The sequence below is a fragment of the Nuphar pumila genome, chromosome 13, assembly GCF_984573655.1.
Source record: "Nuphar pumila chromosome 13, dmNupPumi1.hap1.1, whole genome shotgun sequence".
In the NCBI taxonomy this organism is placed as follows: domain Eukaryota; kingdom Viridiplantae; phylum Streptophyta; class Magnoliopsida; order Nymphaeales; family Nymphaeaceae; genus Nuphar; species Nuphar pumila.
Window position 1 is genome coordinate 81,823,500 of NC_143261.1, and position 23,302 is coordinate 81,846,801.

A 23,302-nucleotide genomic window follows, 5' to 3' on the forward strand; every position below is an offset into this window, starting at 1 on the left:
CAATCCAGAACTGGCCACATCGAGGCAGGTCATTTTTGAAAAAATGTGATTTTCGGGCCAACCGTAGCCCGAATTCAGAAAAACAAAATATTAATGTTTTCATAATTTTAAGACGCATCTAATGATATATTATTTGAATTTTGCCTCCGAATTTTGCCTGAATTTAACCCAAATTTTGCTCAAATTTCACTCGATTTTAAAGGTCAAAATAAAAAAAAAATACCAAATTTTATTTGTCTCATTTAGGTCTTTTCAATGGGTCATGGGTTGTGCCTAGACTTAGTTGACACCACTTAAAATCGAAGTTTTCTATCGACTCAAAATACTTTGTCACTTTTTTAGAAACCTCAGAATTTAAAATGATAGCAAAAACACACGATATTACATATGTAGGCTTCAAGTTTTAGGGATTTAGAGCTTGTCATGTGCAGTCCCATATTTATGGTACCCTTTAGATATTTGAGAATCCTCTTTCGTGAGCCCAGTGAGCGTCCGCGGGTTGATGCATAATCTGACACACTTTGTTTACAGAATGAGAATTATCTGGACTTGAAAATGTTGCATATAGAAGAGCTCCTACAATACTTCGATACTTTGTTGGATCCTCCATCAGTTGTCCTTCAAATTTGGACAGCTGGACACTTGTTGCAACTGTTATGTTAAAAGGTTTTGCATTTTCCATTCCAGCTTTGACCAAGAGATCATAAATATACTTCCTTTGTGAAAAAGATAATCTGGTTGTTATTGGCCATGTGATGTGAGAATTTCTTGTAACAATTATGTCATCTACATATAATATTATTTTATTAGAGATTTTGTCAGATCTCATTGCCTCTTGCCACTTTGGTTAGCTTGCTGCCTATTCAAAGGAGCTGGGTTCACTTTCTTGGTCAAGTTCCCCCAATAGTCCAACTGCAAAAGTATACCTTAAGGTCGTGAAAGTCTTGAGTTTTAGAGTGCATCCTAGGATCTGATTACCATGCGCAATGGGTTCGGTTGGACTGTAGAGGTGGTTCTTGGATGGACTCTTCTTCGTGTTCATCAGCTTGGAACGACTCCTAGGATGGCTCAACATTGAGAGGATTGGTTGTTGGGTCAAACTCGGTATGGACACATGCTTGATATGGGCTAGGTAAGACAACAGGTAATGTGGTCACTGGTTGTTGAAAGGTGGAGTCATTTAAGGGGGTTTGAGAACTTAACTGGACATTTGGTTCACTGGACCGAATAGGCAGGCCATTGACTCTCCTTAACCATCTTGACACCTCTTCACCAATAATAGGATTTCTCGTATCAGCATATATGAACTCCTTTTCATTGAATGTAACATGCCTCAAAACATATATTCTTTTGGCAATGAGGTCAAAACATAGGTATCCTTTGTAGTTGGAACCATATCTAATGAATAAGCATGCTTTGGACTTAGGTGACAGTTTGTAATTTGAGTAAGGCATCAACAATGGATAATTACATCCATTTTTTTTTAAATGATCATATGTAGGACATTTTGCCATAAGGAGCTCATAAGATTTTTTTTCATTCAACTTTGTGCTAGGAAGATGATTTATAAGATGTGTAGCATGTCTAAAGGAATCAACAAAAAAATATTAAATTCAAAGAAGCATAAGTAAACATGTTGAGACCACATTACGTCTGTGCTTACATTCTACAATACCATTTTATTGAAGAGTATGTGGGCACGTAAGCCATCTACGAATCCCATGTTGATCTAGAAAAGCACCAAATGCATTGTTAACAACTCTCCTCCGTCACTATGTTGTGACCAACTTGTTTTTCAACAATCACCTTGAAAGCATGTTAACGTATCTGATTTTCTTTTTAAGGAAAATAGCCAAAAAAATCTTGAAAAATCATCAACAATAAGCAAGTAGAATTATGCCTTTCTCTAGACGGGACAAATGTTGGTTCCCAGAGATGTGCATGAATCAATGCTGATGGATTTTTGACAACAATTTAAGACAACTCAAAAGGAAGTTTATGCATCTTGCTAGCCAAGCAAGTAAAACAAAAACTTAAATGTTTATCACCAAGCAAACTTAAATAATTATTTTTTCTAAGTAAATCAAGAGTCTTTTGACTAAGGTGACCTAGTCTAAGATGGCAATGATGAACAGTATAGTCCACACCTACAACAAATGCTTTTGCTTCAAGATCCAAACTTTTCTTGTCAATTGGCCATACATAAACACCTCCTTTGCTCGATTCTTTTTGGAGTATGTTCCCTTTATGTTGATCCTTAACACATAAACCATCCAATGAAATTCAACATAACATTTATTATCTCTAGTCAACTTGGCTATAAAGATTTACACTTAATTCAAAGCACATGTAAAACATTTCTTAAAACAAAATTATTTTTCCTTGAGTTTAGAGACACATTACCCATATTTGTAATCGATAGATTTGCTCCATTATCGACCATCATGATGTCTGTTGATTTTTGAGTTATCTTTCATATTCACTGGGCAAACCATACAAGTATATTAGACCAAGTCACTGTCAGAAACTTCTTCTACAACACTCAAGGAGTCAACCAAAAATTTTATGTTATTTAAATAGTTGGCCATGCTTGCATCCTCTTTCTTAATATTTTGTAGATCCCTCTTAAGTTAGAATACAATTATTGGATTGTGAAGCATAGGAGCATTTAAGAGACACATGCCTCATGAGCTGAAGGAATACAAATAATCTGAGCCAGTACAAGCTCAATGACTGTAGCCTTTAACCAACTTAAGGCTAATCGATCAGATTTTTTTCAAACAGCAAATTCAGAATTTTGAACGATAATGTTGCTTTCAACCTTGTACGGAGGCAGTGCAATGTGAGATCCATCAACAAATTTGATGAGATCTTGGCTATACATAATTGATTCAATTTGTGATCACCACAGTCTAATTTTATCGACATTAAACTGGCAAAGGCTTTCCATTGAATGCCTGTGTTTAGTAACAGTGAGGAGCTTGGTATAGACATGCGGCCGAACACAACTAACCTGATTTCTACAAGAGACTTGGTAGGGGAATGCACCACGAGGGCTCTTGGAACTTCCAGCCCAAACAAATGATTGTCGACCATGTTGAGGAATCTCGATCTCTGCTCACACACGATCCCACTTTGATACCATGTAGGGATTTGATTTGAATTACAGTCTAGCCGGTTGGTTGGGCCGATGGATGGAGATATACGTTGTTGCCGATCCAGCCCATTTCGAGGAAAAAACAATAGCACAAAGGGATGTGGAGAATGAACCAGCGGGCGGCAACTTTGGTGTGTCATCGTGTTCACTGTGGCTCCTCCTCCTCCCTGAGCATACGTGTGTTTCTGCTTCTTCCCTTCCAATCAAAAGTCAGTATCGGTCTGAGAAAGGAATTTTCTTCCCTAAGAAGGGAAATTCTTTTCTCAAGGTATTGACATTAGAAAACGTGGAGTCTAATGAGTTTGAGAGTCCTCTCCTTCAACACTTTTCACATTGACCATGCATTTACTATATATGTAAAATCCATAATCCACACTATCAAAATGAATAAAAAACAAGTTGCATTGTTATTGTCAAACTCTCTCTCTCTCTCTCTCACTCTCACCCTTCTTGGTTAAATTGTTTGTGATTTCTATGTGCACTTGTGCGCATGACTTTTGCTAGTACTCATCCATGTCACAAATATCACTATTTGGAATTTATAGACAATAAATTCCTAATTTAAATTCAAACTATAATCTTTTCTCCGTATAACAAACGAAACTTTCATTTTATTTATATATTTTCATATTGATTTGAGTTTTATTTCCAAGACTCTTACTTGAAGATCATCTTTTTGATTTCACAGGTTTTTCACTGGCCAAGAAAATTTTAACAGTAGTGCCTGTCACTTTGGCCTAAAGCATTGATATATGGGCAATCGTGCATCTTACTTGGGATCTTGGGTGTTCTTATACTGGATCCACAAAGGGAAGATCCAGTTATCGAATCAAGCACATTTGCAAAGTACTCAGCCCAATCACTGGATGTCATGCAACCGTTCATTGGAAAGGGGTTCCCATGAATAGATGCATGGCATCTGTTAATTGGGCCGAGTTTGCTGTCTAGCCATAAGGGCACATTGGACATTTTTACCAAAAATGCAACAAAATATGAAAAATTTCAAAGTCTTTACAAGAATTTAGCTATCATTAAATTGCTCTTTTTTTGGTTTGATGATAAAGTTTATCACTGAAGCGGGTAATCTCGAAGTGGGGTCACTAAAGCGGGAATAATTTATCCAGTATTTGATTGGGAATTTGGAAAAGTAGGAACTTCCTTTTACAAAAATTTAAGAAATATTAATAGGCAAACCAGTTAAAATATTGTTACCATGATTCAGGCTTTCCGTAAAGCCAAACAATTGACTGAAAAAAAATCAGAATACATAAAAAATTACAAATAAAGGGAGAAAAGTACACAAAAAAGTGACAAAATCCTAAATTACCCAAAAATTTGTGAGCTTTCTATGCGTGTGATCTAGATAGACAAGTGAGAAATCTATGTTATAGCTAAAATTAACAAACCTTAGATCGTCAATCATAACCCTAAATTCTAACCACCCAAAATTTTGAATTCCTCAAACGTGCAAATTGCAAACCCAATCACTGAGATTAGAAAAAAAAAGATTCTAAATAATTAACAACTGAACAAATAATCGTTCACATATGCATTCAGCGTGGCCCTTTGAACCTGTTATCAGGAAATGCACTTTTGGTCGAGCATTTTTATTATAAAAACATGATTTTCTCAATCTTGAAATGTTCATGCATTGTGGGCCATTGAATTTTGAAGCATTAAAAAAACCTTCTGCTATAATGAACGGAGGATCTAAGACATGTATTGACTAAACAAACCATGCTAGTTCATATCCGTGGAATGAGCTGTTTTTACTAGAGGGTCGGGTACCCTCGACGGCAGCCAATATTTTCCCCGTTGAAAATATTAATTTTGTTTATAATATTGACCCTAAAAAAACCACGATATTTCGAAATATCGGCGCTTTGTATGGCATAACAAGAAGAGAGACATTGTCGCCCTAATATGCAGAGAGAGAGAGAGAGAGAGAGAGAGAGAGAGAGAGAGACGAACTATAACCATCAACATTACGAAAAGAAAACAGGTTCAACCAACATTGAACCTACCGGGAAACCAAACACGGGCCCAAGACATGCCAAGGAGCCCCAAAAAAGGGAAAAAAAGAAAAGGAGAGATGCAAGAAGAGAAGGAAGAAAGAAACAAGAAGCAAATACAGTTAGGCGACGAGCATCACCCAGGATCATGAATGGTCCCTGGAGGCAGATGATGTTGCAGATCAGGGATGTTGATGCGGAGAATGGCGTATACGTCCGCCAAAATAAGGTTCACCATTTTGTTGAACACTGCCGGAATATGCCGAAAAATAGCGTTGTTGCGAGTCATCCATACGACCCACCATGACCAGATAAGCCAAGTTCGCCAAATAATACGCCATTTGTTGCAATGACGAACTGGTTGAGGACCCCACAACAAATCATTGGCGAATTCTTGAGTCAGGCTGACCTTCGACTTATTCCAAGTCAATGTTTTGAAAAACAGAGCACTCAAAGAGAGAGAGAGAGAGAGAGAGAGAGAGAGAGAGAGAGAGAGAGCATGAACTCGTATTCGCTAAGAGAACTCCAGCATGAGCTCGAGACCAAAGCTAACAACCTCAGCAAGCTCCAGAAAGGTAAAGCCCAGAAAATATTTCCTTATTTTTGCTCTTTTTTTCGTCAAATTTTTCCTTACTTATTGCAAAATTCACAGATATCGCGAAGAATCACCAAGTGAGAAAGCAATACACGATTCAATTGGGGGAGAACGAATTGGTCCTCAAGGTACACGTCGAATCTCGAGCGATGGAACGTACATTTTCTTGCATTTTTTTCGGACGTGCGTTCATTGGTTATTTGTTGATTCAATTGAATGTTTTGGTGAGTTTCTTTCTCCGTTGCACTGAGCGAAGGAATTGGAATTGTTGAATGAGGAGTCGAACGTCTACAAATTGATCGGTCCCGTTCTCGTCAAGCAAGATCTTGGGGAAGCTAATGCCAATGTGCGGAAGCGGATTGAGTACATTTCTGCTGAATTGTATGTTCATTTCTTCGATCCTTTTAGTTAGATCAATTGGGTGCTTCTTTTTTCTTCTATTCTTTTTGTTAGTTTTGTTGTTTCTCTATCTCTCGAGATACCGTGAGTACGACGAATCAACTATCAAACAGACCGTGATTTTTATGCTCTATGAGAAAAAACAGTTTTTCGGCGTCTTGTACTCGTGCTGGGCCTAGTAGTTTTCGAATCCTTATTGTGATTTTTCTTGTAATACTGATTCGATGGTATAGCTTATTTCTAGCATATTGCGTTAAGTTTGGATTCATGTATTTCTTGCAGATCAATCTTTTTTTTTCAATAACATCATTGTGATGGGGCAAGCTCATTTGTAGCATAGGCTGCTTTAGTTCCTCGGTTTTACAGCTGAATTTGTTTTGGATTCATAAATGATAACACATTTTCCCACCTTTATTTTGATATAATTTGCTTCAGTGGATTGTAAATCTACAAAAATTTTCAACACACCATCTTTCTATCTTGGTTGGAAGCTCTTTTGGATGCGTTAAAACTTGCTTGTCCATGTAACATTCTTATGTGCGTCATGGGTTTTGTGAGCTTTTGGTTTGGCAAGTTAACACAATGGATTGGCGATACTTTTGGCTGTACCTTAACACTGGAATTTACTAAATCTTTTAGTTTTATTGTTTATCAGTTTAATTTTACCGTTTTTTTATTTATTTAATCCATTCTTTTTCGATTCCTTTTATTTGATCAATTTGTGTAGGTAGCAGTTCCTTTTGGGTGTATTTGACTTGTTTCTGTCATTTTGTATTTTTTTAAGTTCTTGCTTATTCCCTTTGTTGCTGTCGTGCTACAAAAACCTTGAATGATGAACTTGGTGTCATTTTTGTCATAGTTTATAAAATCACATTCTCTAATGAATCAGGAAACGGCTGGATGGAACTCTTCAAGGACTAGAAGAAGAACAAAATAGCAAGAAGGATGCAGTATGTATTTATCTAAATGAAGATGCAAAAGTTTATTCTTCCCTTATTAAAGATAGTGAAAGACTTGTTAGTTGAACTTGATCCTATGAGCTCCTGTGCTTCTTGTTCTCAAATATCATTGAAGAGATTCTCTAGATCTTGTTGTTCAGCTCGTTGGCATTAGTATTTTATGTTATCATCTCTTTCTGAAGGTATCCTTGTTAGTACTTGCTTTTGTTTATGTGGAATATATTTGTTTTCACCTCGCACCATTGCTTGATTCTGTTACTCAATTGTAGTTTCTATTTGATTGGGATATATAGTGTCTTCAATTATTTCAACTTTCCAAGTTTTGTTCACTTACAATATTCACATTCTTGGTTTCAAAAACACTTTAGAATATGGTGATAAACTATCAATAGGTGAAACTGTCTTTCAAAATGCAAAGTGCGAGGTTGCTAGTTGGTTTGAGGGGGAGGCAATAATGAGCCTCAAGGGAGGAAAAAAAAACAAAAACAGTATAAAGAAAAGATTTTAAGCTTGTAAAAGTATAAAGAACTAAGAAGGATAAGTGAGACTGAAAAGATATGTAACCGTAAAACTTCATTAGAAAGCGGGAGTGACTAGGAGCCAGTAGCACTTAGTATTGAGGTGAACCTATAGGTTTGTTAAATTAACAGTTTTTTTGTTTTTGGCTCAAACATATTAAAAACCAAGCCAAAACTTGGCCTGATATTTATCAGATTAGATTTGGGTCAGTCTATCAAGTTGTTGGGCCTGCCTAATAACGTGGTTGGACCATTTCTTTTTTCCCCTTTTCTTAATTTGACTGGACCTAACCTGATTATCTTGCCTAGCCTGTTCTTGCGTAAGTTTGATAAAGAATTGGCCTACTGGGCCATTTTGAATGATCTGGCTGAGGCATATTTTAGCTTAATAGTAATTTTGATGTGCTTAGGCTGATACTTATCAAACTTTGGTTGAAGGAATGGCCCCTGACTCACCTGCTAGCCTGTTGGGCTGAGAAATTGGGACTGGCAGAGCCTAATACAGCCCTCATGGCAGTTCATCCCAACCACCCAAAGTACAAAGAGTGTGTGTTCAACCATAGAGGAATTGTTAATTGTTTTCTAATAAGTACCCTAAGAAAAACTTGCACCTTAGAATTGTAATCTCAAAATCCTCAAATCTGAAGAACAAATCAATGCATCAATGAATCACTAAATCCTAATAAAATCTTCTTAGGGTTATTCTTGACCCTAATCCTAGAAAAAGCTAGAAGTCGATTCTTTTTGTTCTTGAGTATCCCACAAAACAAATTCAAGAACTAAATAAAAAAAATGGGAAGAATAAAATGGAGGTTGCCTCAAATTGCAATTCTGATTGGGAAATATATAGTGGTTCACCCATTTGACACAAACACACATATATGCACAAAGAAAGAAAGAAAAAGTGTATGATCATGTGTGTGTGAGGGCCATCATGTTTTGCCCATTGCTGGTCAAGGTTTCTCCATAGCAAGGTATTTCAAGTTCCCATCAAAGTTTCTATATCGGAATTGTGGCTATACTACACAAATGTTCAAACATGCATCTATTGATAAAATTATCTGTCGAAGATCGACACTGGGAATGTTAAAGAGGGTTAATATTCAAATAATATCCTGTTTGGTATTAAGAGCAATAGGGAAGTTTCAATAAGAAGAGAAACACAAAGGAATGAAGAAGATAGAATCCTTCATTTGAAAGACTGAGAGAATACAACCCTTTTAAGGGGGACATGTTCTTAGTTTAGAAGACAAAATTTGTTGATTCTACAACTAAGATTGAAATACAAAGATGCCCACCTAAATAAAGATATGCACACTTATGCGGGTTGCAAAAAAGAAATATGAAAACTATATTACATTTCAGCACCCCCTCAAACTTGGGATGATGCTAATGGAATCATTCCAAGTTTGGAAAGAAATGTTCGAAACTGTGAAGGAGAGAGGTTCTTGGTGAGCACATCAACTACTTACTCTTTAGTTCCCACATGCAAAAGATAGATAGTTCCATCCTCATAGGCATGTCTGATAAAATTCCAATCAATTTCTGTATTTTGTCCTCTCATAATGTTCATGATTTTTGACAATGTAAATTTCACTCATGTTGTCACAATAGAGAGGAGTTTTGTCATGAATGTCTACACTAAGGTCTTTTAATAGCCACCTGATCCATGTAATTTATGCAGTCACTTATGCCATGGCCCTATACTCAGCTTCAGTTGTGGATAAGGCTACACTTTGCTGTTTTTTGCTCTTCCACGAAATCAATGAGCTTCTAAGAAACACACAAAATCCGGAAGTAGATAATTTATCTTTGGTGGATCCTGATGTACTGATCTTGGTGAGCTCATAAACTGGCTAACATGTACAACATATGAAATATCTGGCCTGGTAATGGTTAGGTAAATCAAGCTCCCAACCAATTGTCTATATATTGTAGGTTCTTCTAATACTTCTCTATCTAAAGTTCTTAGTTTTGCATTTGCCTTCATAGGAGAATTCACTCTTTGTATCCTCAGCCAGCCTTGCTTTTGTTACCAATTCTATGTCATATTTATGTTGAACCAATTCCAGCATTCTCTGATTTTTCTAAGGTTTTTGAGGTTAAGTATGATGCATCACATGTAGGTATCGACATCGTTTTGAGTCAAAATCAGCGGCATATTGCTTTCTTTAATGAGAAACTCACAAATGCAAAGTGCTAATATTTTATATATGACTTAAAGTTTTATACGTTGGTACAAGCTTTTCGTTATTAGAGACATTATCTTTTTTTATAAAGAGTTTATCTTGTACATTGACCACGGGTCTCTTAAACACCTTAACAATCAAAGAAAACTTAGTGCTAGACATGCTAAGTAGGTTAGTTACCTACACGAGTACACTTTTACTATTCGACATCACTTAGGTACTCTTAATAAGGCAGCCGATGCACTTAGTCAAAAACAAAGTCTTCTTATAACATTTTCTGTTCAAGTAATTGGTTTTTGAAACATGTAATAAACTTTACCCTTCAAACCTTGATTTTAAAGAAAAATGAGAGAATTGTGCTTCTAATGATTATCTAGGTAATTCATACTTTTCAATCCATAATGGATACTTATTTAGAGGAAATCGATTGTGCATCCCAAACTATTCTCTCAGATTATATTTAATTTCAAAGTTGCATGAAGGAAGATTAGCTGGTCATCTTGGGCAGGATAAGACGTTGGCTCTCCTTACTAAATGGTACTATTAGCCTAAGATGAGACAAGATGTAAGGTTTATCCAAGGTTGTCGTGTGTGTCAAGTTGCCAAAGGTCATAAGCAGAATATTGGGCCTTACACTCCACTTCATATACCAAATCATCCTTGGGAACATATTCCAATGGATTTTGTTTTTAGATTGCTAAGAATTGTTAGAGGTTTTGATTCTATTTTAGTTGCTGTAGATCGGTTTTCTAAATTGTTTTTTTTTTATTCTGCGCAAGTGTGCCACTAATGCTTCTCTTGTTGCTTCATACTATATTAAAGAAGTGGTCCGTTATCCGGAATTTCTCATACCATTACTTCTGATCGTGATACATGATTTTTAGGGCATTTTTGGAGGTTTTTGTGGGCTTTACTGAAAGCTAAACTCTAGTTCAGTAATACTTACCATCCTCAGACTGATGGTTAAACTGAGGTTATTAATCTCACTTTAGGCAATTTGTTACAGAGTTTAGTTAGTGAAAATATTAGAACTTGGGATTTGCTCTTGCCCAAGACTGAGTTTGCCTACAACAATTCTGTTAATCGGTCCTTTGGGAGATTACCTTTTTAGGTTGTTTATGGTTGATCTCTTATCCACGTGGTAGATTTAGCTCCAATTTCTCAAATAAGCAAACATATGCCTGCAGCCCGTGAAATCCTTGACTATCTCCAGTAGGTTTACTCTCAAGTTAATAAGTCCCTCGAGAAAAATTGTGATTTACAAGTCTCGTGTTGATAAGAGTTGTCTTGATATCAGTTTTGTCGAAGGAGATTTGATCATTGTGTATTTGCATCTGGAACAGTTTTCCACAGGAACCTATGGGAAATTGTCTGTGCAAATTTGGTCCATTTAGAGTCTTCAAATGGTGAGGGAACAATGCATACTTGATTGAGTTGTCTGATGATTGACAAATATCACCAATTTTCAATGTTTGTGACTTATATCTGTATGATGAGCAACCAAGTTCGACGTAGTCAAATTCTCTTTAGCCAGGGAAGGATGATGCAAGGCATACCCAAGGTATTCCGCATCCAAGTTCAATGACACTTCATGGTTTGGATCCAAAACGGCAAGGCAATCCAGATTCTTTAGTAGACCTGACAACCGACCAAGAACCAAGTCAAGTTAAGGGTACCCTACGTAAGTTGACTAGGAGTATAAGAGGATGAAGAAGGCGTTCTTTCAGAAGCTTCTTTATATGAACATCCTCATTAGCTCTTTGTGATGAATGGCTTCTCCATGTAAAAATGCAATAAGGCATGTGATTTCGACTAGGTTGATTAGTTCATTGTGCTGCAGCTAATGTTGCTTAGATCCTTGGGTCAGTAGCCTTGGACCCATTCGGCACTGTCCATGCTTTCTTGTTGAGTTTATGTAACCACATGCTTTTAATACATTCATGCAAAGTATCTTCTTTCACAGTCCCCTATGTATTAATTCTAAATATATTGCCTTCATATCATTTGCCATAGGAGTTATCATTTAGCCTGCCTGTTTTTTGCATAGAAGCTGTGTCAGCTGATCTAGTTGGATAACTTCAAGGATTTGAATTCTTGTGAAGTCATAACTTATCCATCATCATGTAAACTGCCAGCTTCTCATGATTTTGTGGGTAGCTTGATTTCTGAACTAGGCATCTGCATTCTGCAACATACATTGTTTCCATTTCTAGACTACCATCTTTCCAGATTAGCAACCAAATTTTCTGAGTTTCTGTTTTATTTCCTGGTAATTGCATTTTTTAGTGGTATTAGGCTTAGCCATTGGGTGGAAACAACTGCCATAAAGATGTTCAATAGCAGAGTTATGTTGATTTCATTTTCTCTGCCATGCCACAACTAAAACTATGCTGCTATTTTTTGAAATGCGTCATGATGTTTGTTCACGTTTATTGTTGAAAGTGAATTCCTGCTAGAACTTTTGTCATCCGGGTTCACACATGCATCTCATAGAATGTGATATATCAGGAAATAAGAATGTGTTCATGCCAAATTTTAGCTGAGTGAACCTTTCCAGTCCCATAATAAAAAAGTACAGGTGTTTCAGTCTTTGGAGATCAGCTTGTTTCTTAATCATCTATGTGGAGTTATGGACCCTAAAAGATTTCGGTGTAGAACTTACAGGGATTGACCAAAGAATAAACCATATTGGGAACTGCCATCCAAATTCCAGTTGCAGCTTGTTTCTTAACTAAATCTTTAAAACCATCAGCCTGCAAATCTTTTGGCAATTCACTTGTATGGTCCTGAAAGATGTAATTTACGATACCAAACTAGTTTGTGGATCATGATTTAGTTTGCAGGACAATTTTGCTTGTCTAAATGCATACACGATAGTATTTGAGACTGATTGGTGTTTCTCTCTGTTCGCATCGTTAGGAAGCTTATGGCAACACCTACTCATAATTTCCATGTTTCAATTAGTTCTTTATCATCCTTATGAGAAAAAAAATTAGTTCTTTATCTTTGTCACATTATTGGTGAAAAGTTAGAATGGGATTTTTGTTTGTGGCCTTTTTCCTTTCTCAGTACTTGCTACCTCTAATTGTAATTTAAATGCCAATCACTTTTTCATGCAAAAATGCATGCACACAAAGTTGTTCACTGGTAAGCAAATGCATAAAACATTGTTTACATACTCATGGATGACTGCTTGACTTGCAGATCCTTAAACTGCAGCAGAAGAGTCAAGCCCTTCAAGCTGGGAAGTCCAAATCTTAGTTCATTAAGATGGGGTGAAAAGAATTGTCTGGAAGTGTTTGGTTTTGCGGTTTGATTCACAGGCTTCACCTATCCGCATTAGAGCCAGAAGGATGAAAAGTAAAGGTGTTAGAAGCTGTGAAATCATTTTTGGCTCCTTGTTTTGATGTCTTCTACAACATTGTAGAATTTGTTAAGGCATTCTTTATAGTTGTTTGAATTGGCCAAAGTTTAGCTTATTTCTAAAATGTTGAGACAAGTGCCGAAGAACTGAAGAAAAGGAGTTGCTGGAGAAGGGCCTATTAGTATCTTTACGTGCGTTCTTTTCACAGTGGATAAGACTTATAGTTGCTTGTCTTTCCTCTGTCAATTTTATACTTTCTTCCTTTCTTGATGTGTGACAATTGCACCATGCTTCTGCAGTTGAAAGGGGCATTTATCCTACGGTGTTTTTGGTTATTTCCCGTTTGTTGCTGTGCAGTTTAAATTCAGTGTCTTGTTTTAGGGATTTTCTCAGTAAGGTAAAATCTGCTGCTAAATAAAACAAATTTGTGATTTTTGGGAAAACATCAAGAAATAAATGAATTCATATATAATATTTGAAAAATTAAGAAAAATGTATAAACACATAAATGACATATAAACATTTAAAAATGGACAAAATGTCGACATTTTCTTAAGTACCAGTCCCGCCCCTCCTCCCCCCTCCATCACTGACTACACATTGACCGCCCTCCGGTATTTAAATCCTTGAGGTTTTCACTGCCCACCGAGGGGGCAGCTTTAACCTTGTGGCAAGGGAGGCTCCCCCTCCCTCCATGGGTTTTGAACTTGTGACTTCCTGTCAACTTGGTGACATTTACAGGTCGCCTCCACTGGATGAGAGGAGCTTTTGTCGGCAAATATCAGTGATATTAGTGATTATGGGTTGGATGACTTTCTCTCAGTAGGGTATCCAGCACCAAAGGCTAGCCTCTTTGTAGGGGCAATCATCCATGCTATGAGCGATGTGGGCTCTCTGCGTCGGAGCCTGCGTGTCTATGGTGTTGCCGGGCCTTTTTCGACTCGAGAGATATAAACGGTTTTTGACCTGGTCCAAACTGACTCCAGCCCAGGTTGTTGTGAATATGGGTGTTGGACAAGCATTGACACAAGCACAGGATACTGGTATGGGCCACAATGGCTCACTTGAAACAAATACGGTCCAGTTTAAAACATATGAGGAATTTCGAATAATATCAGTACTGCTTATATAAGAAAAAAGTAGCACGTATCTAAAATATTGACAAGAGTCAATAAAAAAACTTGATTTATGAACAGGTGTCACTGCTTAAACAACAGGTCGATTCTTAGGTAAGAAAATTATAAACTTAAACCCAATTGGACCTTACCCATTTTTATACATGGGATTTAAGCAGAACTAACATAGTGCTCATGCATAACTTTGTTACCAAGTTCTCAGCCTCGTGCTAAAGATAATTGTATACTTATATCAACTAGACTTTGCTTGTCACCATTTCCTCTTTGTGCCAGAAAGTCAGTTACCATCCAATTAATTGGAAATTCTGTCCGGTCCATACTACAAGAAAAATGAGGATTAGCGACAGATGCTATCCATCACTAATTCATTTAGCGACGGATAGCATCATTCGCATAATCCTGGTCGCTAATTAGAGACAGAACGGATCTGTCTTTACTTCCGTCGCTAATTTGTGATGGATTAGCGACGGATCATATCCGTCGTTGAATAAGCACAAATTTAGTTGTGTGATGAAATATAATCCGTCGCTATTTTAGCGACGGATTGACGACGAATTATATTTCATCACAAAACTAAATATTAGCAATGGATATTATCTGTCGCTAATCCATCACAAAATTAAAAAAAAAAATTAATTGTCAACTGGTTTTAGAGGTGCAGTGGGGTAAAAAAAAAAATCAATAAAGACCAAGCAATTAACATGACAAAGGAGTTCCAGCTAGATCACAAAAACATATAGATCTACAGGTGAATGAAAAGAAAGTGCAGTTGCTTCTCCACTTTTATCAACAATGCTTAAAGAATCAAGGCTCACAGCTTCTGTTAGCCCGAATGAGGCATAACAATCACTAAAACCATTTTCTTTTCCATTCATTGCATGCTTGCATAAGTTCCAGGGTTACCGGAAGCGCCTAGCTAAAAGGGGAAGCGCGAAACGTCGCGCTTCCGAAACGTGGGGGGAAGCGTCCCCCTTTTTTTGGGAAGCGCGCTTCCCCCACGCTTCCCTTGTTTTTTCATTTTTTTGTATTTTTTATTTTTTATTTTTATTTTTTTCGCTTCCCCCTCGCTTCCGAGACGCTTCCTAGGTCGCTTCCGAGACACTTCCCGAATCGGTCCTAAGTGGTCCCACGCTTCCCCGCTTCCTAAAATTTTGAAAGTGCCTCGTTTCCCGCTTCCCGTATCGCTTCCCGCTCCCGCTTCCTCAACTGGCAACCATGTGCATAACCCACAAGTAGATTGAAGTTCCAAATCCAGACTCTTATTAGCTACTACAATTTGTTCATCCATATGAAGTTATGGAGCACATGATACACTTGAACCTAAAGCACAAATAACCATCTCTACCTGACCAATTGCATCTTCTTCTGTATTGGCCACTGGTTTGCTGCTATCTGCAGCTTCAGTATTAAGCACAGTTATGCAGTTCCCATCTTTCAGTTGCACATCATTCTTTACTATGGTGTTCTTCTCACAATGTTTAGCTTGACCAAGAATAATGGCAACTTCCTCTTCAGTATCAACAACTCTACCACCAGAGTTTTCTGTCAAATCACTCCTTTTTGAAAGCTTCAGTTGAGGCATACAGTTTGGTCTTGCCATTTCTTTTTCAGAGGTAATGCCTCCATTTATATAACCCTGTTGAGAAAATGTCAAAAGCAATTTAACATTGTTCACCAACCCAATTTAAACAAAAGTTATACTTGAGGCCCTCAAAATTAAGACTTCAAAAGAAAGAGTAAACGCCCACAACAATTTGACATAGACATGGCCCATATAATAGGATTTTTTTTTTGCTAACATATTGCCAGAAGAGATGGTGTGCATGCAAATATACATCTATATGTGTGTATACTCACATAAGCATCATGTGTGGCCATGTCCTACTGTCCTAGTTTTACAAAATTAGTGTGTCATACCATGTGTGTTCATTTCATGTCTCATAGCTGTATTTGTGTTTATGTGACATAGCTAATCATAAATTCAAGCCATACAACAATTTTTGGTTAATTAGGTTTTCACACTGGCCTATAGAAATACATGGGTAGGGAGTAGGGACTTACAATTAGAAGGTGTTCTGAGTCTCTTTTTCTTCTTCTTGTTTCCTGTAACATTTGGAATCTAAGAGTCACTAAACAGACAAATTCAAAAGCACACACTTGAACAAACCATGATCTAAAAGCATAACTAAATTTTATAGTTATACCAAGACAATAGATGTGTAAGGCACAACGCCCAAAGCGAACTGAGGTTCAAATGCACAAAGCCATGATCGAACCCTGGAAGCAAGAATTAGTTCAAAGCAACATACCTTGGACCCACTTATGTTCATCCCACATCCTGACAAACTTACAGTTCCAAATAAACTGTCCTCATCCACAAACACATGCTCATCTATCTCACCCGTATCACGAATTGCCTCTTCATAATCTTTTTCTAGAATTTGCATACTTGATGACAACAAGTGATCCTCCATTAAAATCTTCAAAATAGGTGAAACCATCTGAAGAACAAATCACCATTTAAAAGATTTCTACCTAAGACACAACTGTGCTTATGTAAGAAATAATAAGGCAAAGTATAATATACCAGTAACAATATCATCAAGAGACTCTGCATTGCATAGAGAGGCAAGAAGATCCACACCCTTGTCATACTTCCTCACTGCAATTAATAGACCACAACATAAGTTTTGGTTGAACCCTCAAAAACTTTTAACCAAGAATTAGAAAAGTTACAACACAAATGCAAAGAGTTTAAGGATAATTACCAAAGCGTGAAGTATCATGAAGGAAAAATTTTCTGAATTGAACAGGAACATGAATTATGAGAATAGCCTGAAATATAGTTAACACAATTTAGCGCTTATCCTGGTACTGTGAAAACAACATGAAAAATAATGGTTTCTTTCAGTAGATTTGATTTGAAAAAGAACTTTGAAAAAAATATCAAAAGCTAAAGAAGGTTTGTAGTTTTTAATAACCAACCAATATTGAAATTATTCCATTTGTATAGGTCACCAAGTCCTTTGCTTAATTCATCAATCAATAAGCCCAATTGGCCAAAATTTAAAGCTAAATAGAAAACAATCAACAACAAGGGACCCTAGTGATATCAGTACCTGTAGTCTTTTCTCCCAGTCAAATCCATAAAGATTGCTTAAAACAGGGCCAGCTTTGAGCCAAAATTGAGACATCTCTTTAAAGAAATCAACGACACTGGACGAACAGATCGTGAAAATTACATAAACTTACAAGATGAAGCAAATCAAACCCGGCTAAGATTGAAAAAAAGAGTGCAACAGATGAATTTTTACTTGATCCTAAGTAAAACCAGCATCAATCACTTCGGTTTTAATTGTCTGAGCAGAACTTCCACTGCTAAGCCTTTTTACAGTGTACAAAATGATCGAAAACCATAATCTTTCCATTTCATCAGGCTGAGATCAACAAAAAAGCACATCGAGCGATCAGACAGAAGCACTGCACAAAAAACGTTCCAAACACTCTCACACACAAAATCCAACGATTAACACTAAAAAATTTGATGGATTTACAACAAAAAAATATTATAACAATATCAAATCAAGAAATAAGAGACGCACGCTTCCGCTTCCAAGAGCAGACATGTTTGGCAGAAGAAGATGCTTGCTCTCCCGAAACAACGCTATCGCATGCTCCGTCGTGCTCTCATCAAGCGACAATCCACCCTGGAACACAAATACACCAACTTAAGGCATTGATTCTACAAATCAGAAGTCTTATAGATAAATAGAAAGGGAAAAAGATAGAGGGAATTTTGAGCAAAACCTTACAGAAATCGGCAAGGCGAGCCTCCATCTCAGCATCGTCTGACTGCGAATTACTCGTCGATGAGATGGACGACTTGACGTCCTCCATGCTACCAACATCCGGACTCATTGGCTCACCCACGCTTCCTCCGAAAATCTAAACCGCACATCCTAAACCACCTCAACGATCAGGGAACAACACAGAAAAAGGAGCCAGAGGAAGAGAGAACAGAGTAGATCTGCAACGAACCCCCAACACTTTTTCAAGAGAAATCCCAAACTTATCCACTCTCGCCATGAGAAAACCACGCCGAAAAAAAAAGCAGATCTCCCCTGGCCTTACGACGATCTCAGAAATGAAAGAAAAAGGAAGGAATCCAAAGCAATGAGCCGGACGATGTCCTCGTCGCCGTAGTCCCTCTTCCGCCTCTTGTAGACGAAGCCATTGTCGTCGCTGAAGAAGAAGGTGAGGAGAGGGGTCAGCTGGGAGTGTTAGCGATGACGCTGCTCCGGCGAGGCCACAGACGGAGAAAGAAAAAAGGGAAGAGGGAGGAGAAGAATGGAAAGAGGTGGAGCCGGTGGTGGTTACGGCGATAGCACCTGGCTCCGGCCGACTGCAGATGGGGAAGGGGAGGAGGCATCACGGTGGCAGTCGAGAAGCCGATTTGGGGGTAATCAGATAGAGAGAAAGGGAGAGAATTTCACACCCTGGATGGGCAGTTTTTATCGAAAATGAGCGACAATTTTGGGATGGAATTTTTCTGTCGCAAAATCGGTCGAAATTTCCGTTGCTTATCCGTCGCTACGTTGCGATGAAATTTATTCGTCGCTAATTCATCGCTACGTTGTTGCGATGAATTTTGTGAGACAATTTTTTTCATCACTTATCCTGCCTTTAATTCCAATTTTAGGGACAATTGATTTTCTCAAGCTAATCCATCATCACAGATTTACGACAAAAAAAATCTTTCACACTTGTAGTATACGGTTTAGCAAAATAAAGGCATATGACTCAAAACGTGCTACTAATACCTTGTTTGTCCCGATTATCAGATACAAAGGTATGCCATGATGTTGTTCGCCTTGAAGACCTGAAGAGCCAGGTTGATTGTTCCCATGTATAAGTCTCTCTCTCTATCTCTCCGCCAGTGGCATTTCATGTATAGATGCACAAAAGCACGCATCTGCATGCTGATACATGCATGTACTTTTTCATGTCAAAAGTATGCTTGCCTTGAGCTTTTTCGTATGACCTAGGTCTTGGCTAGCTAGCCCATTTTTGTTGGGATGGATTTTCTTCTATCAACCCATGTCAATCCATGTTCTTAGAGGTTGCATGCTGATTTTTATCTCAACTATGCTTGCATAATAACCAACTGCTAGTTGAAGTTACCCATTAAACTTTGGTGTTTGTGTGGGTAGTGGCCATTGTATTAATTAAGATACGTTTCTAGATTAAATTAGGCTTTATAACCAGAGGTGTGTTGTGGTTTCCACCAGTGTTCTCATGCTCCCTGCTGTTTGGGAGCAGTGGTGTTGCCAAAACACTGCATTGGAATGGAGTTGGCAGGCCTAATCCCATATTTCAACACCATTCACAAGAGGCCTAACCATATTTTGGCAAAACCATATTGTGAAAACACATGGAAATGGTGTTTCCATCCCAATGCAAGGCTCACAAACAAACCCTTAATGACTTTCAAGACATTGCCATGGCACATAGTACCACATAGATACGTACATGCACACTCACATTAAGCGGCTAGATTAAATCTATGAAAAATGATCACATTGTACAGTAAAAATGATGATTTTTTTAAAAAACCCCATAATTTGCCAAAATTTGCTCGATGACCAAAACTATAAATAGCCAACTTCGTTAGGACCTTTTTACCATTCACATGTGCAAAACTCATGAAGTTCACGTGATATATCGCTCTGCTCGTCGGGTATCACAAACTCCCACTTAAAAGGAGGTATACATATTTTTTTGTAGTCCTTAAGAAGCGTACAAAAAATTATGTTATTTATGTAGTATTCTTTGTTAATTGTAAATACCTTAGTAAAATCACATATTTTATACCAAAGTCATGAAAAACTGTGCAAACATCCTTTCTCCTTTTTTTAACTGTCACTTAAATGTATGTTAACACCTATTTCTTTTGTGGTATTCATGAATCGCGTAAAAACAAGTTTTGCGAACCTCCTTATGTATGTAACTTCACAAATACCTTAGAAAATTTGCATATTTTATACCAAAGTCGCTGAACAAACCTCCTTTCTCTTCTTTAACTGTCATTTAAACATATATTCACATTTTTTTTTTGCAGTCCTCATGTAGCGCACAAATATAACTTATGCAAACCTCTTTTAATCATAACTTCATAAATAATGTGGTAAACTCATATATTTTATAAGAATATTACATATCTAATTGTGCGAAGAAACACAAATATGTTACTAACTGTGCAAATACCATATTTAAATATGCGATGTTCTTTCATGTTTATGGTTTTTCTACTACAATAAATGCGACTCTTTGAGGGTATAAAAAGTGATTGTCCATACCCCTGGCCTATTTTCACATATTCTAGGGTTTTTTTATAGTCCCCAACTTGTGGTCTCCAATTTTCTTGATTTTTCCCCAAAAAATATGGTGACTTTTCTGGCAACTATTATGGCAATTCATTGGCGACACTTCATCGTAGAGTTTTCAGACTCATTTATGGTAAGCACAATATTTTTGATGAGTTTTTCGATAACCCTTTTCCTCAATGTTTATAAAATACTAAAAACACTAAGCCTACATATTTAAACATTTTCCTATATTGTTGCAACTTCTCTCTTGTACCTCTCTTTATCCTTCACATAAAAAATATGCATACAATCAATACATTGAAAAATGTAAGAAACTATAACAATATTAGTTTACCTTCATAAACATTGGGTTTTATTAATACAACTGAATCGTGATTCAACTGCTTGGTTTAATGGCTTGAGACTCATGCTTCTACAGTGAGACAACGAGTTAACCACGCCTTAGTTTAATGGCTTGAGGAATTGCATTTTTTTTTCTTATCTAATACAATTAAACATTATTTGATGCTTTTAAGCATGTTTTTTAGTTAAACTTTTCTGAAATGCTTAATTTCCTTTAAGTTGCTTTGTATGTAGTGGTATTGTTGCTCGTGTAGTAATGTCAATTACAACTAATAATTTATTCTTATTGATAAATAAATTTTGTGCTTCTTAGTGTTGTGTATACTTTATTGTCAATTGTTAAATTTTGTGCTTCGTAGTATTAAGTTTGCAGATTTTGACATAATATGGCAACTGAGTAGTCTGTGTCTGAGAGGCCTACTATAATGCCCCAAAATTTATAACCTGAAAATATAAAGATTTTAAAAAAATACACAATAGAAATTAATTAATTATTTTTATTAAAAATTTTAGGCAGGTTACAGATATGACAACTCAATATTGGTCTAGATCAAATTTTCATATTGACCTTGGATCCAGCTCCAACTCATCATTCGCTTCTCACTTAGGAACTCGAATATCAATAACATCCATGCATTTAATCAAATTAATTGAAAAACATAATAAAATGATATACAAGTTTAAATAATCCATAAATCATTTCCAAAATAATCCAAGATCTAAGAATTTGGTCATGGGCACCCGCTGCAACCTTTCACTATCACTCCAACTTCCTATTTATTACTTAAACATTGGTAAAGTAGGGGGGTTAGACTTCAATGAGTCTCAGTAGGAAACACCATAACTGTACCTGCATATACGAAACTAAGCAGACATATAACAAATCATTTTTTTAGGACATACACAAGGCAATTTAGCAATGATCATGCATTCACATGGATAATTACAACATTTATGTAGCATATTAACACAATATATCATTGATTTAATAATAACATAATCAAATTACATGCTTTCAACACATGAATAACAATTGTATAATTAGAAAATGAACCTACTCAACTAATGCATTGTTTCTCTTGCTTACTAACCCTATCGAGTATTGAAAGGGTATACCACAACATAAAAAGACCACTTAGGTGTTTATTATGCTATGTGTTAGATTTTTTGACTGATTGATTGAGTCAAAACCTACTATGAGCGATCTGTAACCGAAAGAAGCTCTTCTAGTGGCACAAAACAATTCAGGATGCATCCTCTACTACTGCAACAATTGTGAGATCTATCACCTAGGACACATTGGTAGTTCAGACCCCCTTAACTCCGAGGACTGGGGACCAAGAGAGATGTTGTTGCTCTAAAAAATACAAGAAGGTCCTATAGAGTTTTGTACTACCTACCCTCTTCAAGGTAGATTAAGGATCACTGATAGCACACACTCCTTTTGAGATATACCTAAGTCCATGATATTCGGTAACATACACCTTGAAAGTATAAACAAAATCAACAGATTTATCCAGTAACATGCACTAAGTATACCTAGATCTGCCAAAAAGGTTATTTTTATCAAGGCCATAGGTCAATGTAACTTATTTATAATTTGGTGAACTATCAACACCTTATGGGTTCTCAACAACTCTTTGCTCACACTTGAGCAATCTCGTGTGCATGCATGTTTTCCATGTCTTACAACACAATGATATTACATGACCTCACATACATACATTCGTATACACATGACACCTCATTGGTTTCTTAAACCACAAATTCATTCATCAACATGTGCATGCATGTCTCTCCATATCTTACACCACATCATACATGTCAATTTTGGGCTCTTATAGCCTTAAATTGGTTCCCTGAAATCGTAAGCTCATACATAAGAATTCACTTATGCAAGCATGTGTATCATGTCTCATACTACATAACATCACATAAATCATCATAATGTATACCATAACATCATATTTCATGTCATCACCTTATGCTGCAAGTCATTTCATCATGTTCATATCATATTCTCATTCAAACATTTTAGTAAAACATATAATTCATTTTAGCATTTCACTGGAGATTTACATCATACAAATCAACATAAGTTCAGAATTAAAGGCACAACCATATAACATTATTAGGCACACACTACACCACGACAAGGTGTGTATACACATTCATGTCCAATTGATCCTCTTTTGAAACCATGAGATGTATGCAAACAAGAGTTTTAAATTCAGAACTGCACAAA

At 36.8% G+C, this 23,302-nt stretch overlaps 2 protein-coding genes across 3 annotated transcripts; one reads left to right on the plus strand and one right to left on the minus strand.

Annotated features, from left to right (window-relative positions):
* Positions 1 to 4,334: 4,334 nt before the first annotated feature.
* On the minus strand, positions 4,335 to 18,805 carry LOC149818884 (retinoblastoma-related protein-like). Of its 2 annotated transcripts, XM_089985757.1 has the most exons (9): positions 18,137 to 18,805; positions 17,932 to 18,036; positions 17,644 to 17,809; positions 17,449 to 17,545; positions 17,098 to 17,164; positions 16,917 to 16,991; positions 16,639 to 16,830; positions 16,391 to 16,432; positions 4,335 to 4,404 (listed from the first exon to the last, which is right to left on the minus strand). In XM_089985757.1, the coding sequence occupies exons 3-7, from the start codon at positions 17,664 to 17,666 to the stop codon at positions 16,751 to 16,753; spliced, it is 342 nt and encodes a 113-aa protein (XP_089841883.1). In that variant the 5' UTR covers positions 17,667 to 17,809; positions 17,932 to 18,036; positions 18,137 to 18,805; the 3' UTR covers positions 4,335 to 4,404; positions 16,391 to 16,432; positions 16,639 to 16,750. The 2 variants fall into 2 exon arrangements, with proteins under 2 accessions (XP_089841883.1, XP_089841882.1); XM_089985756.1 differs by lacking the exon at positions 4,335 to 4,404 and having other exon boundaries at positions 16,327 to 16,432.
* Positions 5,629 to 13,513, plus strand: LOC149818885 (prefoldin subunit 6-like). The gene is made up of 5 exons (XM_089985755.1): positions 5,629 to 5,744; positions 5,822 to 5,892; positions 6,021 to 6,145; positions 7,053 to 7,113; positions 13,034 to 13,513. Exons 1-5 carry the CDS (start codon positions 5,669 to 5,671, stop codon positions 13,088 to 13,090), a joined length of 390 nt encoding a protein of 129 aa, XP_089841881.1. The 5' UTR covers positions 5,629 to 5,668; the 3' UTR covers positions 13,091 to 13,513.
* Positions 18,806 to 23,302: the final 4,497 nt, after the last annotated feature.